Source organism: Leptosomus discolor, chromosome 2 (assembly GCF_034619465.1).
Source record: "Leptosomus discolor isolate bLepDis1 chromosome 2, bLepDis1.hap2, whole genome shotgun sequence".
Classification (NCBI taxonomy): Eukaryota; Metazoa; Chordata; class Aves; order Leptosomiformes; family Leptosomidae; genus Leptosomus; species Leptosomus discolor.
In genome coordinates this window covers 30,734,741-30,751,354 of record NC_141392.1, presented here as the reverse complement: position 1 = coordinate 30,751,354, position 16,614 = coordinate 30,734,741, and the positions used below count along the sequence as shown (strand labels likewise).

The following is a 16,614-nucleotide window of genomic DNA, read 5'->3' as shown; positions in this document are numbered from 1 at the left end:
AACATACATAATTTATGTAAAAGAAAATCATGAAAAGAAATATATGAAAAGCCTGTTGCAATTGTCTGTTCAACTTTAAATCACAGTGTATTGCACATGTGTGACTAGAGTCTCTTTGGGCTTAAGTGCAAGAATGTAGTTAATTATGTGGCTTAAGACATTTTAAATCATATGTAAATCATACCATTGTTTCCACATTTAAAACGATAGGAATCTCATTTCAAATTACAAACCAGAAAAAGAATACTTAGACTTGATTCGGCTAACTTTAAAACTTTTCCAGCCTCTGATAGAAGACATTTTATATCATATGTCTTAAATTAACAACAGAAAAGCCACTGTAAAAAGTAGGATGTGTTTTGGCTTTTCTGCTAATATTCATAAAACAGCAAGGAAGACAGTCTGTAGCAGTTTGATGATGTCTCTGTACAAAGTGCTTTAAATTGAGAAAAATGAATAAACTGTAAAAGTGACCCACATTTGCTTGTTTTTTCATAATGTAGCCATCTTTATGTTAATTATAGTAGAGAAAGAACTAAATATTGAGACACTATTTTTTTTCAACTTAACACTCCATTTTTCATTATTATATCTTCCTTGATCCACGAACAAATGGTTTTGCACTCACAAATGTAATTTCCAATATGTTGTTTTATTTCATGTAGCTCTTTTTCCTTTTTTTCATTACTGGTAGGGTAGTAGATTACTATTTAGAAAGTTACTCATTAGAAACACTAGAAAAAATAAAAGTGATGCTTCTGGAAAAGCACTGGTTGACCTGACAGTCTTCTCAACCGTTAGTGAGAAGATTGAAGGGGGAAGGCAGAAAAGTCAAATAAAAAAATACCCAAGAAACTATTCCCTATTGCAACTAATTCTTCCCGACGATTTTACACAGGTTCACCTTTTCTAGCCAATGAGGATGGTGTACTCGGAGGTGTGATAGTTCTTCGATCTTGCAGGTGTTCAGCAGAGCCTGAATCATCACAGGAAAAGCCAACTTTACTAGGTGAGAAATTCGTACTCCTTTTTGCTTGAGCTAGGTGCTAACTCAAAGTGAAAGATGAAATAAAAACTCTCTGTGCGTGTTTACTGTTGTTCAAAAGCCACAGAGAAAAGAAAAAGGAATTGGAATGATTTGAGATGATAAAACTCTAGAAAGTGAAATATAGTATTAGCCTTGTTTGTTCTCTAAAACTGTGGAAAAGAGCATTCTTTCTGCCTCATTTTTAAGCAGAATTGTGATTCAGACGGTTGTGTGGGATCCTTCTAAAACCATGGCATAGAAATAATGGTTGCTTGTGGTGAGGCAGGGTATGTTCCTCATTGAAAAAAAAATTGCATTTTTAGCTAGGGGTAATGTGTGTGACTGTTTACTGTTTCTCAGTGGTTTATATGCTAAAAATGCTATCTAAAAAGTTCTTTGTTCCTCCTCTTTGCAGGATAAAATGTGGAAAATTTGGAGGTTACACTTAAAATTTAGGAGGGAAGTTGTTTTATACTTAGAAATTTTTTGTTATGCCCGGGATAATCTGTTCAGAAAAGTCACAGTTACTATTTGCATATGCAGCCAACAGGAGCACTTGCTGTTTATATTGAGCTCAGCAGAAGACTGTGCTTTGTCTCCATCAGTAGCTGACTGGTTAAAAAGGCTCTGAGCTTTACAGCCCTTCGACCTTGTTTATGTCCTAGAAACAAGATCCTCATCTGTATCACTGCTTTACAGCAGAACAAGTGTATTGTAGTAAACTGTCATGTGGTTTGTCGTAGAGAAAGAGCTCGGAACTTAAACACTGTGGGTTACTAGCAGAGGTGGGTGGAAATACAACCCAGAGACAGTAAAGCCCATGTTCCTCTTTGAAGGCAGGGGTTTGGGACCAGGGGCATATGAATTACTTCAGCATGACGCATGTACTATCTCCTTTCCTGCGGTGCTCCTCAGATGTGGGCATGTGTGTCTGGTATTGCTATGTGCTTGTGTATTGGGTCACATGGACCTGTCCAACTTATATTTATCCTATGCTTCCAGAATTGAAGGGGTTTTTTTTTCCTTTGTATAATCCTCTGCTTCATTATTGTTTCCTCAAGTGTTTAATGAATTGCTGTCAGTAGCATTACAGTAGATTTGAAGTAGCTTTCATATCTTTTAAGGTCTGACATGACAAATTCAATCACCTAATTTCACTTTATGTGTTAAGGCAGGTTATAGCATCTCACCTGATAATTCTTGAGCTGCATAATTTCTTTTTAATCTGTAGGCTCTTATTTAGAAGGACACCTCACCTTTGTTTTAATTCATTGCTGCTTTTGTCCCACTAAATCCTAGCATTGTGTCAACAGAGTTTGCCTGCTTACAGCCAGCCTGGAGTAGCAGGCAGAGCGTGTGCTAAAGGTGAGCCGGCAGATATATTCTTAATGATGGGTTAACACACATGAACTTCAAGATTTATTGCTGTCTGTTCAGTGACTTCCAGGATGCTAAGGTCAAGTTATTACAGTTGCACAGAATGAGGTGTATGTTATCTTTCCGTTTTGTTCTCGTCTTATACCTTGCTGGTTTTCTTATTACAGGAGTCTTCAAATACCATGTAGTACTTTGTGTTGCTTGACTTGTGTCTGGTCGTTTCTCCCCTCCAGTCACTCGCTCTAATAAGTAATTTTGCTCAATACAGTTAATACCATTCATGTTTCTCTACCCAACATTTGAAGTTTATGTGTGTTTTATGCTTTCGGACAACATCTCATCTTGTCCATAGGAGTTTCGTGTGTGTTTATTTTGCTATTACAAATAACCAGAGAGTTGGAAGGTGAAGCCTGACAATTCTCATGATGGTTCTGGGATTATCCTGGTGGACAGCAAAGGAATTTTGGAAGGCTTGGATGGGAAAAAGTGGAATTTTTTGGAGTTATTACTTTGAATAGCTTGTCTTTTTGAAGAAGTAGACTATCAAATAGACTTTGACAATCATCTTACTCTTGTCTTTCAGCTATTTGAAAGCCAAGACTGTCTAATCCTGACTCCAGAATCAGGGCATGTGTTGCTAAACATACACAGAATGTTTCAAGTTTGTTTTACAGTTTTCGGATTTAAGAGTGGAATAATTGTGACATTATTGATCTAGTGGAAAAGCATACAACAACATAAATTCTGTCCCTAAAAAGAGTTAAGAAAAAGAGAATACAAGTTTGATTAAATAATAATGAACAAGATGAACGTAACCTTCAATTTCTTATGTTTGGAAGTGAGAGAAATATTTCTATTCATTTGATGTTTGTCATTCATGTAAAAAAACATGTTCCTATTAAGGAAGATTTGATGTTTTTTCCTTAAAAATTAATAAAGAAAATGCCTATATATCATACTTCATAAATAAACATTATTTGTCTGTTGATTTTTGGTTTTCTTTCCACTGAAATAAGATTCATGTAGCACAGCTTATTCTAAAGGTATTTTTTCTGTACCACAGAAATTTCCTGCCTAGTGTATGCTGAGTTAATGTATAATTAAACATATGTAGTATTTGTGGTGTTTGGACTGAAAATAAGTTGTGTAATGCTGAAGAACTTGGTGTATAGAATAATGAAGTCTTGTGTCTTTGTTGCAGGCATGATTTTTAAAATTTATTTATTTTTTAATTATTGAAACAAATTGCAAGAACGTGATTTATTAAATGGTTGAAAATACGTGAAATGTCTTCAGATAAGTATGTAATTTAGGATTTTTGCTGTAATTCCACTACTTGTGATAGCTAGTGATAACCACGTTTCATGCTAGTACATGCTACCTTTGGTGGACAACGTAGAAGCAAAAAATTATTAAAAACTTAGAAAAATACGCCTAGAGTTATCGAAGGCAAAGAAATAATTTTTTGAGGGTATTTGGCCTGAACTGTTGCCCAGCTTCGCAAAATTGAAAGATAAGATTAAATTTGTCTCCAAAAATAAATGTTTTCACTGACAGTTGAACCTTTAGGGTATTAGGGAGAGGTTGGCCTCATCGAATGCAGTTACATTGCACTGAATATGTTTCACTTTCTGAAAGCTTTTGACTAACCTTTGGCAATATTAGTCATGAATCTGTTATGGGGGAGCAAGTCGCATACCTAAATGAAGTTAATTTTTCTTTCATGATGTTATCTACATATCCGTCAGAATCTTCGTCTTGCCAGGATTGTCTAAACTTTGATCTTCTCCTCCGGGTTAATTGCTATGCAAGGATAAATGGTTCAAAGGATAAGCATACTCAGCATGCTGTGACCTTCATCAACCATATTAAAGGAACATGAGGAATAGGAATGAATAAGAGTTTTAAAACCATCTAATGATGCTTTTTGCAGTATGTGAAAGTCTCTTCCTAAAGAAATATCTGGAAATAGCTTTTCGTGGCATCGTAGCATTCATGTAAGACTCCTCCTGTAATCCAAAGGAAAAAATTATACTTTGGTGCAATTTTTTAAACCTTTTACAGTCTTCTGTGAAACACCCTGAATTCTGTTCACTACTCTCTCTTTCTTTTTCTGCCTTCCAAATTATGTACCTAATGAACACAAATTAAAATGGCTGTGACATAGCAGGAAGAATACAGTGTGGCAATTTATAAAGCTCCACTGGATGGGAGCTAAATGTATGAATAATGTGCTCTTTATCTGTGTTGCAGCTGAGTAAGAGTGTGTGTGTGTATGTATATAAAGGTACCTGTGTATGTAACCAGGTAGATCACTGTAATGGGCCGTTTAAACAATTGATAAATTGGGCCCCTCTCAGACTTCAGAACAACACCTGGCTGGTTTAACATGCATTAGCAATACACATTAGCAATGGTTAGTTTTCTTAATTGTTATTACTACAAACACCACAGTTGGTCTTTAACATTTGTGTCCTAAATTAGCTATGAGTATACAGTACCAGAGAGCTGATACTGTACAGCTACTGCTAGAACTCAGGGTGGTCAGACATGAGTGTGCTTTGATAGGGAAGCCAAAATCAAAATGGGCTCACTTCGTCTTTCTTTCCTCTCTTACCTTTGGAGCTCCTTAACCCTCCCCCCAAAGAAAAGAGGTGATTGGATATGCTCTTGATGTAATTCAGCATACTTTTGGGACCAGGTCCTGCTCTAATTTTGCCAGGCATCTTTCTTGCTCATTGTGCAGTGTTACTCTCTTTCCATTGGACACCTCTCCTGCTTTTTCTGCAGGATTAGTTTGTTTTCACCAGATGTCTTTCCTGCCTGCTCTGTATCTTGCAGACTTTACTACTTCTGCATGTTTTCCTGTATCCTCCTTGTGCAGTTAAACCACGAATCTCCGTTTACCCACTGGTAGTTACATACTATATATATATTTATGCTCAGTTCTGTGAAAAAATACTTGTTACTGGTTATTCTGTTGATAGTATTACAATTCTACAGAATCCTTGTATGCTATCTGGGTTTATGCAATTGTAGTGTGCTTATGTCTGGGCTCAAGGCAAGCAAATGCGAATTATATCTGCTTCTACTTTATGGCCTCTGCTTTAGAAGTTGGTCTTATCTTTTAACTGTAGTTGCAGTTGATGCATTTCTCATCTTGGAGGCTCCATATCATTGACGTAACCTTCTCATTGCGGGTATCAGTTCTGCAGTGTATGACTGCAAATAGTGCAGGAAAATCGTGTTTGTTTGATAGCTGTTTCTTTTGAGATTGAATTATTCTGGTAAGTAGTTTTTGTTCTTTAAATTTGTTCTTTTTGTCCTTTCCCAAACTATATTTTAAGCTATATTTGTTTCTCAAGATTCCAGTCTTGTTAAATTACATCTTATATTTTAAATCAATGCATTTTTTGTGACTTCTTGCATTTTCCTTTGTAGTGGAATTTCTGTGGAGCCATACAACAGAGAGCATGTGCGTAGGATATATGTCTGCACAGGATGGCAAAGCTAAGGTAAGCCATGAAGAATAGGTTGTCGTACAGTAGAATGAGTGCAAAGCTAAGGAGAATATGAAATGATGATAATGAAATATATAAGAAATTTGTCTTTAAGGGAACGGAAAAAGTAATGGGTGTGTAAGTAGTGAAATGCATCCATTGATTTGGCGTTTCTAATCCCTTTTTTTTTTTAATTGTAACAGTTAACAAACCTACATGCAGCAGTTAACCAACCTGTGCTAACATATGTATAAGTTTTGCCACCCTCCAGGAAGACCTCGACAGGCTGGAGGAGTGGGCTAGCAGGAACTTTCTGAAGTTCAGCTTGAACAAGTGTAAGGTCTTGCACCTGGGAATACCTAATCCAGGAGTGCAGCTCAGACTGGGATCCACCTGGCTGGAGAGCAGCCCTGTGAAAGGGACCTGGGAGTCCTGGTGGACAACAAGCTCAATATGAGTCAACAGTGTGCTGCAGCAGCAAAGAAAGCCAACAGAATGCTGGGTTGCATCAACAAGGACATCACCAGCAGAGACGAAGAAGTCATTATCCCGCCCTACTCAGTGCTGGTCAGGCCACACCTGGAACACTGTGTTCAGGTTTGGTCCCCACTGTACAAAAAAGATGTGGGCAGGCTGGAGAGGGTCCAGAGAAGGGCCACGAAGACAGTCAGAGGACTGGAAGACCTGCCATATGAAGAAAGGCTGAGAAAACTGGGTTTGTTCAGCCTTGAGAAGAGAAGGCTTAGGGGAGACCTTGTTACCATGTACCAGTACATAAAGGGTGGCTACCAAGAAGGTGGAGACTCCCTTTTTACGAGGAGTCACATGGAAAAGACAAGGGGTAATGGATACAAGTTCCTCCTGGGGAGATTCCAATTGGACTCCAGAAGAAACTTTTCCACCATGAGGACAATTAGATAGTGGAATAATCTCCCAAGGAAAGTGGTGGATTCCCCTACATGGGACAGTTTTAAGACTCAGCTTGATGGGGTGCTGGGCCATATCGTTTAAACTATATTTTTACCTTGAAAGGTTGGACTAGATGATCCTTGAAGTTCCTTCCAACCTGGTATTCTATGATTCTGTGATTATATCAGGACAAGGTGCCACAAACACGTTTCCATTTCCTCTGCTGATAGTAATTGTATTTGAATAACTTTTGATTCAGTTATACTGGCTAGTTAGGGTGGCACGGTATTTTTCTATATGCATGTCTTCCTTCAGAATAAAGCATTTGCACCTAGGAAGAGGGGAGAGGGTGTAAAACAAACATCAAGGTAGTTTGTAGAATAGCCTCTGTGGTAAACAGGTTGGATATTAACATCCATGATCTTTTAGTTTCTTGGGCTCTAGTTATAATTTTTTTTCTGGAATGTGAGAGATAATACGTTAAAACTGTTTAGCAGTGGAAACCGGAAAAATCCTTAACATGAAATAGTAGGGATTAACTAAGAGGATGAGAGCTACCTACTCTTAGGAATATAGCATTGAAATGAGAAAAAGGCAGGTTTTGTGATGTTGCAACTACAGCATTTAGGAGAGGTGTTTGGACAATGAAGATGAACGTGGGAGAAGTTGAAGGCAGAGACAAAATTATAATTTCTGTAGACTTCTATAAATGTACAGCCATTGGTATTCAAGACTAAGAGTGAGCAATCAGAACTGGTCAAAGGAAGTGACAAAAGTGGGGGAAAGAGCTAGAATAACAAGATGGCTCCCCAATATAGTTAAACTAGCGGTGGAGGTGGGGGTGTATAATGGAATTTTTGCATGTATTAGAGAAGAAGATGACAGCCGGGAAATTTATACCAGCAGATAACAGCAAGAAAGACATCAAACATTTTGATGGTGGAATCTACAGAAAGATGAATTTTAAAGCCTGGAAAAGGAAAGAATTTGAGGGCCTGGATTTATTTGCTCTCTGCAGAAGTGTCTGCTTGCGGATCTGCTGAGGGAGAAAGTTTAGTCATCAAAAATGGAGGCGGAGAGGAGTACAAAACCCAAATCTTTCTCTCTTTCTTTTTTTTTCTTACTTCCCCCTGTGTTTTATTTGAGAGAGAAATACAAAGGAGGACGTGAGTGAGATAATAAAAGGAGGAAAAACGGAAAAAAAAAAAAAAACGAAGGAAATTCTCATCAGATATTTTAAACAGCAAGAATGGTGGTGGAGGCATTGGGAATGAATGAGTTCATCCTCAAGGAGTGAAATGTAGAGAAAAAAAAAGGCAAGAATGCCCCAGAAGGAGAAGGAAGATAAAAAGCAGCTGGTAAAGGAAGTGCTGGTAGAAATCTTATTGAAGTACTCACTTCCATGGCTTATGTAGAGTTCTTCCCAGTTGATTATCCATGGAATAGGGTGGGTTTTTACTTGTTTTCTTAATATTTATTTTAGATTTGTTAGAAAAGAGTCCAAACTCAAGCTAAAAGCTCAGACTGAACTGGGTGAAGCTAAAGCAAGCTCAGCTGCGGATGTTCTAGTATTCGCTAGTTAGTTTAAAAGTCATTATATTGTGCTCACAGTGAAATGAGAATTATTGGAAAGCGCAATGTTAAATTATTACAGTGTACACACCTGCCTCTGGCTTAACTGCAAGCTCAAAAGCTGTTTCTAAGGAAATATTATTGTTTCTTCCTGGTAGTGTCTAATTAATAAATAAATGCTAAATATGAAATCTGTTTGGTAATGAGTACTAGCATGACAGTGCCATGCCCAGAGATGTTTTCCTACTCACAGTTGCAACATTTGACATCTGGTGTGCATTGTTTTCATACTGCTGGTAAATTCTCCAGCTGGTAATCTTGATTGCGCTGACAGGCACAGCTGCTCTTCTTGGTTCACTTTTAAATTATGTTTTTGACCTTCATTGAAGAGTTAATCCTCCTCCCTTTCTTCCTCCTTTGAGTCTGTGGCCACAAATGCTTTCCAGAGAAAAACCACAAATGCTTTTGCTGCTGACTTCTATTGATCAAAAAAAGTCTTCTGTCATAAAAGCTGGAATTTTATTCTGCTACAACTAGGGCTAAGTTTTAGATGGAAAGCTGGGCTTGAAATAGAGCATAATGTATTGCAAGTGAAAAAAATAATCCTTTTCTTTAATAGAGTACCTGTTTTGGTACAATTAAATTTGAGTGCTTGCCAGGAAAGAGTAATGATATAAGCATTCATAAAAGTATGAAGTATCATTTGTTTATGAGTACCATAGCAAAACTATCAGGCAGCGGCTTGCAAGGAAACATCTTGCTTTCCTGTTTTTCTAGGGTGGTAAAGAGCTTCAGGTTTGTTTTCTTTCATCAGTCTAGGACTCAAGTTTTATTCTTAAACTGAGAGATTGTCACAGTGGCTGATTTTGGGCAGGTTCGATTCAGTGAACATGAAAACATATTTTTATAGCAAGACTTTTAGGAATTGAGAAGGTTTTTGTGTCTACTGTTATGAATTAGACTGATATTAGAATCATAGTTATATAAAGGGGATCATACTAAGGTACAAAAGGATCCTGCTTTATAATTTTAGTGTAATTCTTTGTGCATTGGAGGTTAATGCATTTCATAATAGGACCTAGCAAATGGTGGTTCTGAACCCCACACAAAGATTGTGGAGATATAGGAGACCTTTTTCTTACAAAGCACTTAAGCACTTAGAAGCTAGATGCCAGCTCACCTGCAGACACTGGTATGCTCGAGAGGTGGAAACATACTCAACCGATTAACTATCAGCAGCTCTTCTAAAGAACAATGGGACAGGAAAGTGGGATCAGAGACTTGAAGTGGTTTGTACATGCTGACCTGCCAGTGCTTCTGGCTGTTAGCACTGTGAACTCTCCAAGTACCGGTGTTTGGAAGTAGCTTTGCAGCAGGGGTTTATTTCCTCCCAGTTTAGAAAAGACTGGGTTCTGCAGCTGGCCGCTCACCTCTAAACTATACTGCCTGAATGCTATCATGCCAGCATAAAATGGCTAAGCCTGCAAGAGCTGTGGAACAGTTTTGCACTGTGACTAATAATTATTTGATTTAAAGCATACTTTCTGGAAAGGTGTCCAGTCTTTTTTTGGAAAACCAGTTGCCTGGAAAAGTCACCATTTCCTGTTGAATGTTGGTTTGAAATGTTTGGTTGAATGTTGCTTTGAAAGTACTGTGGAGGCTTACCAGATGAACTAAGTTCACACCTTATGCTGACACAGTCACCTCTGGTTGCGTGTCCTGTTATTTGCCTTCAGCATTCTCTCAATGCTGGAAGTATTTCAGCTCCTCCATCTCTGATAGCACTGACAATGTCATCTTCACTACCCGTGTAGTGGGTATCTCATTGACTTCTCTCTGATTCTTATGCCCTTGAACCCTTACATCACTGCCACAAGCAGCTGATCAAGGCAATTCCTTGCTGTTTAAACCGTACTCTTCTTTGTTTCTTGTCATTCCTCTTGACACGAGCAGTTTCACAATCACTTGGTGCCAGTGTTCGTCACATTGGATGTGGAAGGAAACAAACTTTTCCTGTGAACAGCTTTGACTTTTTTATATACTTCTTGGAACTAATCTACACTACCTATTGCTACAACTTATCCAGGCTGGTGCCTGGGAGCCTCAGCTATGATGAGCTTAAGGGACAGATATGCTCTGGTTTAGAAGTTGCCAGTCCCAGACTTCCTTCCTGAAGCAGTACCATGACAGGCTGTTTCAACGTTAGGCCTGTTCTTTGGGAAGGTGAATGGACTTCCCGAGGTGTCCTGAAGCGAGTTCCCCCATTGCCATCTATATGATAGTAGAATTGTCACATAAGCTGTCACTTAACTATTTCTAGCCATTAGTGAGGCTGTTAGAATATTCTAGGCTGCTGTGGAAGTTTCTGGCCACGGCCATGAGAATAGACAGAAAATACTAGTCTGTGGACTTCCTCTGCGCTTACCCAGCTCTTTTGGTAGCAGCAACTGCTCCATCAGCAAAGCTTAAGATTTCTAAATTGCAGGACTGGGAAATTAAATAACTTCATGAACTGAGGAGGTATGATTTTTCTTTTTTGTTATTGTGATGTTGACTCATTAATTACTTTATATGAATTCAAGGTCTTTGATAAGCAGTTAGCTCTTTCAGATTTCCTGCCCAAACTTTCTTTTCTTTCTGAGACACTAGACTTCAGAATAACCTTCCAGATGTTTTTTTATGGATCCATAATAGATCCAACAGCTGACCTTAGCATCAGCTGAGAAGGTCATCCTATTACCAGAGCTCTGACCCCTTTAAAGATACTCTGGCAGCTTTCAATTAATCAGTTCCTATTTTCCTGAACTGATTAGGTTATATTCTGGGAGCTTAAGCATTTTTGTCGTCACTGCTGGAAGAATAGCTCTATTCTGATGACTACAGCATTGCTTCTTGGAGCTCTATACTGCCATGGGTGATGTGCAGTATTTGAGGTCTTAACAGTTGGTGTAGCGTTTGGTAGAGCAGTTTAAGTGTCAGTTTGCATGAAGGGCTTTGAGACCTTCTGCCATGTAATTTGGGAGGGGGAGAAATAACTCCTTGCATTCACCCATAATGTGATTTTACATGTAAATGGAGAACGGGAAGGAAAGGAGGTTAGTGAGTAGCGTGCAAGTTAATTGACTCCTCTTTGCTACATAGTCTTCTTATCTTCTTGTTTCTTGTCTGCTTGCACAATGGAGGATGCTGCAAAGGAAAAAAAGTTCTTCAATCTCAAATGACAGCACAGCGTGTGCCTGCAATGTGAATTCACATAGGAACTGCATCTCTTGAAGGTTCTGGTTATGGGTAGGCAGCTTTTCTTTGATTCAGTGTTGTATATCTGTGCATAATCAAGCAGGAGCCCTTTTATCTCAGGCAGGGTCTGGAGAGTATTTGTTCACTCAAGGCCCACAGTCTGCTGTGTGCAGAAAGTGTAAGTGGGCAGGAATTGCCACAGAAATAATTTTTTTCTATATCTATCAAGTTCCTCATATTATCTTAGTGGTTGAGAGTAGTTGGTGGTGGATGATGTTTTTGCTTGAAAATAGGTACTTCCTCACTGTGTTTTCAGTAGTGTTTGAAGTCAGAGCGTTTCTTTCCAGTGAAAGATCCAATCTCAATACCAACAGTATGCAGTTTTGATACTGTGTTATGCATAGGTATTTGAAATAATTTGTCAGCTCAGTATAGTTCTTAGTATGTATAAATTTACTATATAACCTGTGTATAAATGTTGCTAACTTTTGCAACTACTGTGAATGTTGCAGTACTTTTGAGATATCCTTGTAGTTCAGCTCCTTAGGTTGTAGTTTTTGTAACAGCTAGATGACATAGACAATGAATTTCTAAAAACCCAGTTGTAATATTGAATGTAACCCAGTACAGTTGCCAGTTTGAATCTCTCTTTGACAGATACTCGGTTCTTATAACGTGAATTACTAAGCTTTATAGTATGGCAGGTTTTAATATTGCGAAGCTACATATGCCATTCTTTCAATTTTCTACTGAACTAAATACAAATTGCTTTGCAAGATATGGGGTAACAGTAGTGGAGAGTGTTGCGTGTTGCTGTGTTTGAAAACATCCGTCAGCCACAACTGCTGTCTACACCAAATGTTGTGGTTGCAACATGCAAACAGAAAGTTTATCTTTGACAGTTAGTTTCATTTTCCAGTATGAAGAAACATAGCGGACAGGGAGACCATTTCCAGCTCGCTTTTCCTGTTGAGATGTTTGTTGTTGTAATCAGATTTATTCACCTTTACTAACACAGTAAAATTTAGCAAAATTGCTTTCCGCTATGTTTGAAGTGATACATATGACAAACACTGATTGTGGTGATCGTTGTTGGTTTTCTGATAATGGGCTTCTGTATTTCACTTTGTGAGTAAAAGGTCTGTGAAAGCTTTTTGTCAGGAGAAGGGTGGTTATCCAGTGCTCACTGGGTGAAGAAATACATCTTGGAAGAATCCTAATTCTAATTTGACAATTAGTGGAAAAATTTACTGAGCCTGTTTAGTTAACAGAAATACTAAGTCAAATAATTCAGTCATTCATTTTAGACTGCAGAGACAGCCTTTTAACTTCATGAGACAGGAAAAGTATATGTCACTGTTATACTTTTTTTTTTTTCTTTCTTCTTTTATCTGCACTCTTGTCGGGAGACTGGGGAAATCAGTCAGAAATTTTCACTTGAACTCTGTGCATACAGTAAAGCATCCAGTTCTCTCATAAAAATAAGGTATTTATATTTTTTGGAAATAACCTTCAGTGCCAAGATACCAGTTAAAATATTCAGCTCATAGATCTTCATGGGAATTATGGGCTCTGAAATGGGAAGATAAGTTCAGGTTTTTGGGTTGAGTTCTTGCATAAAGGCAGTAGTTCTGGAACTCTCTTTATATTTGGCTGACATATTTTAGAATGGAGCAGAGAGGATGGGATTGTGTATCCAGGTATGCAAATATAAATGCAGTAACCTGACTTAGCATCTGCAATTCAGAATGGTAAAAATCATGGTTTAAGATGTATGGCCTTATTTTAGAATACCTCTACAAAAGCCTGGGACGCTGGGCTGAATAGATGATTCATTGGTACGTGGCTTTAGACTGTCTAAATATGTGTATGAATTATTTAGAGAAATTAAAATGCTTTAGTTTTTAACTTTCGTAAAATTTGGTATTTTTTTTTCTTATGCATTGTATTAATGTTTTTGGATACATAAATACTGTATAGTAATATACTTAACCCACAGAATGAACTTGAGCTTGGAACACCATTAGCTTCCTAAGCAGCCTGTATGTGCAATCAGTATTTTCAGTGCCTGAGAGCCAGAAGCATGCCATCAGTATATCTGTCTTTCTGTCTTTTGCCCACAAGGACAATCGTTCTGGAGCCCCTCTTCTCCCCCGCCTGCCCCCACCCCACCCCCCTGCCTTTTCTTTTCTTTTTTTTTATTCTTAAGATTTCACCAAACAGGTTGCACATGGAATATTCTGATAGCAGCGGTTGCCAGTATTTCACGGGGCACCTTCTCCCGTCACATTCAAGCCATGTTGGAGGAGAGCTTCCCAGGAGACAGAGCAGCAGAGGATGGCTATTGCTGCCAAAATGAGCTATTACTGCCTAGAAAATAGATCAACAGGTGGCCAAATGGTTCTTATGGTGGAAGCATGTGCCCAGCTAGAAAGCTTTTAGAAGTCTGAGTGATTCTGAATTTCTAAAGAACGTATGGGTTTGGTGGTACTTCTCTTTAAGGACTAAGGTGGTAGAAAGCAATTTCGTTAAGTATATGATGTCTTCTGTCTTTCATTCTGTTTCATCTCAATAGGGTAATGAATGGAAAAAGTTTGTTTTATAAATTATTCTGTACAAAGCACATCCTGAGCATGTGATAAGAAAGGTGAACACACGAAGTACTCCCTAGATTTGCTTAAGAACTGAATGTGCTTCCATCTGATAGTTGTACTCTTGGCAGCGTTTGATCAACTTCAGTTTTCTCATGCAGCACTGTCTGTCTTTTGGCTTCAACTTTATATTAATTTTACATTGTATTTATGCTTTCAATGAAAAAAAAAATGAAGCTGTTGTGACAAACTAATACTTTTATGTGACTAAAAGGAGGAGACTAGCTCTTTAAAGACAAAAAAAAAATCTTTTTGGTATTAGTTGGTTTCAAGGTTGTTTCAGAATCTTTGTGTATGACACATGAATTAAGAAAAAAAAAGTATACTAAAAATATGTAACTTGAAAAGTAAAGCAAATGTTCATGATGAAAAGATGAAACCATATGCTGTCCCTGTACCAGTTAACACTTATTCTAGGGCAGAATGACCTATTAGTTTTGGCTTGAAGGGTAGTGGGAAACTTTCCAGTCTGTATCAAAAGAGACTGAGAGGTAGTAATGTTCCATGGACAGTGTGCAGCACTGGGGTTGGGGGAGTTGGTTGCTCCGTGGTTTTGGTTTGATTAGGAGGGCAAGAGGGAAACATTGTGGTTTTGGATGGCAAATACACGGAGCAAGAATCAGTGTCTGAAGGTTGGTTAGCTTGTTTGTGCTTTATGGAGGGGTGGGAAGCAAAATCAGGTATTTCATCTAGCATTTACCTTTTTTTCCTTTTGAACTGTGGGCATGAGGTTCTTCCTCCAGACAAAAGTCTGTGGTGACTAATTGGTCTCCTAGCTGTCAGGACGTCTGCTCCTACTAGGCCCTCACCTAACTTACTTTCCTCTAGCAAAGCAAAGCAAATCAGAATATTCTCAGGGACAGTAAAATTTCTATTTGTGGAGCTGAAGATATGGATAGCCCCGTCGTTCTTAATCTACCTTTTCTTGGTGTATGGTTTTCTTGGAGAGAGGCTTCCATGAAGCTGAGTAGAGGATTAATTCAGGAAAACTTTTTCTTTTCCTGTTTTTGTGCTCCCACGCACAGTTTCCCCCAGATGTGGGTTCATTCGACTTGTAAAGCTGATGGACTAATCAAATTCAATTAAAAGCTTTCCAGCGTTGTTCATTTTGTTTGCTTTTTGTTTTTATGTTTTTTAAATCTAAACCTAATCCACTGCACAATCTGGAGTTAATGTAAGATATTATGTTGGGATATAAAAATGTAACAAACTGTACAAATAAGTTCTGTGGTTGCATTTAAAAATATTAAATGTTCTTTGATCTTTCTTTTGTTTACTAGAGTTTGTTCTTATGACTAAGAACAAGGGAGATATAGTTGTAAGAATTCATTTGGGAGTTAACCTGAAGTTGTCTTGACATGGCAATGTTATCCTTTCATATTACTTATTAGGTAACATATTTTAAACACTATCATCTTAGATCTGTCTCCATTTTGTTCTGCATAAGGCAGCCATTGGTGAAAGTAGTCAGTGTATAACAGCATCTGTACTTGCTCCATCATATAAAGTATGCAAATAAACAGGATGCAAGTAAAGGCTGTAGGAAAGGTTTTGTTATGTGGTTTGTGTGTTTCTGTAAGTGGAAATGTTCAGATGCCGGTGTGTAGTGGTTTGGGGTCTTTTGTATGGGAAACGTATTTTTCTTTTTTTTATGAAATGAGTTTTTGTATAGGAAATGTGTTTTGGACAGCTGTTTAAGCATAGCTGCTTGATAATGTATTGATAGATATTGTCTGTCTGCTTATCGCCTGTTGTATATTTTCCTTTCCTTGCTCAAATACTTATTAGGATATTATGCTTAACTAACTTTAAAATAGCAGGATCTATACATTTCATATGGTTACAATGAAGCCTCACACTTTCCTCCTGCAATTACATGAGGGTTTATTAGGCGTTTAACTTTGGGTTGTGGGATAAGTCAAGCCTATGCAAAAGGTTCATTTGTAACCTGGGTCAGAAAACTAATTTACACAAATCAGGTCTGTTGTAGTTATAATGAAAAAAATTGATTATAAGATTCATGATAATCATGATAGCTCTAGTATTTCTTCTGTTTCGGTAACAAGCTTGCTCTCTTAATGCCTCTTGGCAGTGTCCTTGGGCCTCTGTGCTTTTTACTGTATGGCTACAATGATCTGCTAATAATTCTGACTGATCACTGTATAAGCAATCTCACTTATAAATGATGCCTGCCCTAGAGTAGACCACTGGTTTGCTTTGATTGTAGTTTCTCGCTAAACAACCAGTAGCATTCTTCCACAGAGGAAATTTGCTACTGCGCCTGTCGAACAATGCTGCATTTATACTGTCATCCTACCCCACTTCTCATTTAGAAATTTTC

The 16,614-nt window shown here is 38.0% G+C and overlaps 1 protein-coding gene across 1 annotated transcript in view; it reads left to right on the top strand.

The window, feature by feature from the left end:
• TASP1 (taspase 1) overlaps window positions 1–16,614 on the top strand; it is an 87,395-nt gene that overhangs the window by 68,351 nt on the left and 2,430 nt on the right. Inside the window, 2 exon segments of the mRNA XM_086460834.1 lie at window positions 899–1,009; window positions 5,846–5,919. Of these exon segments, the coding sequence (XP_086316960.1) occupies window positions 899–1,009; window positions 5,846–5,919 (185 nt within the window).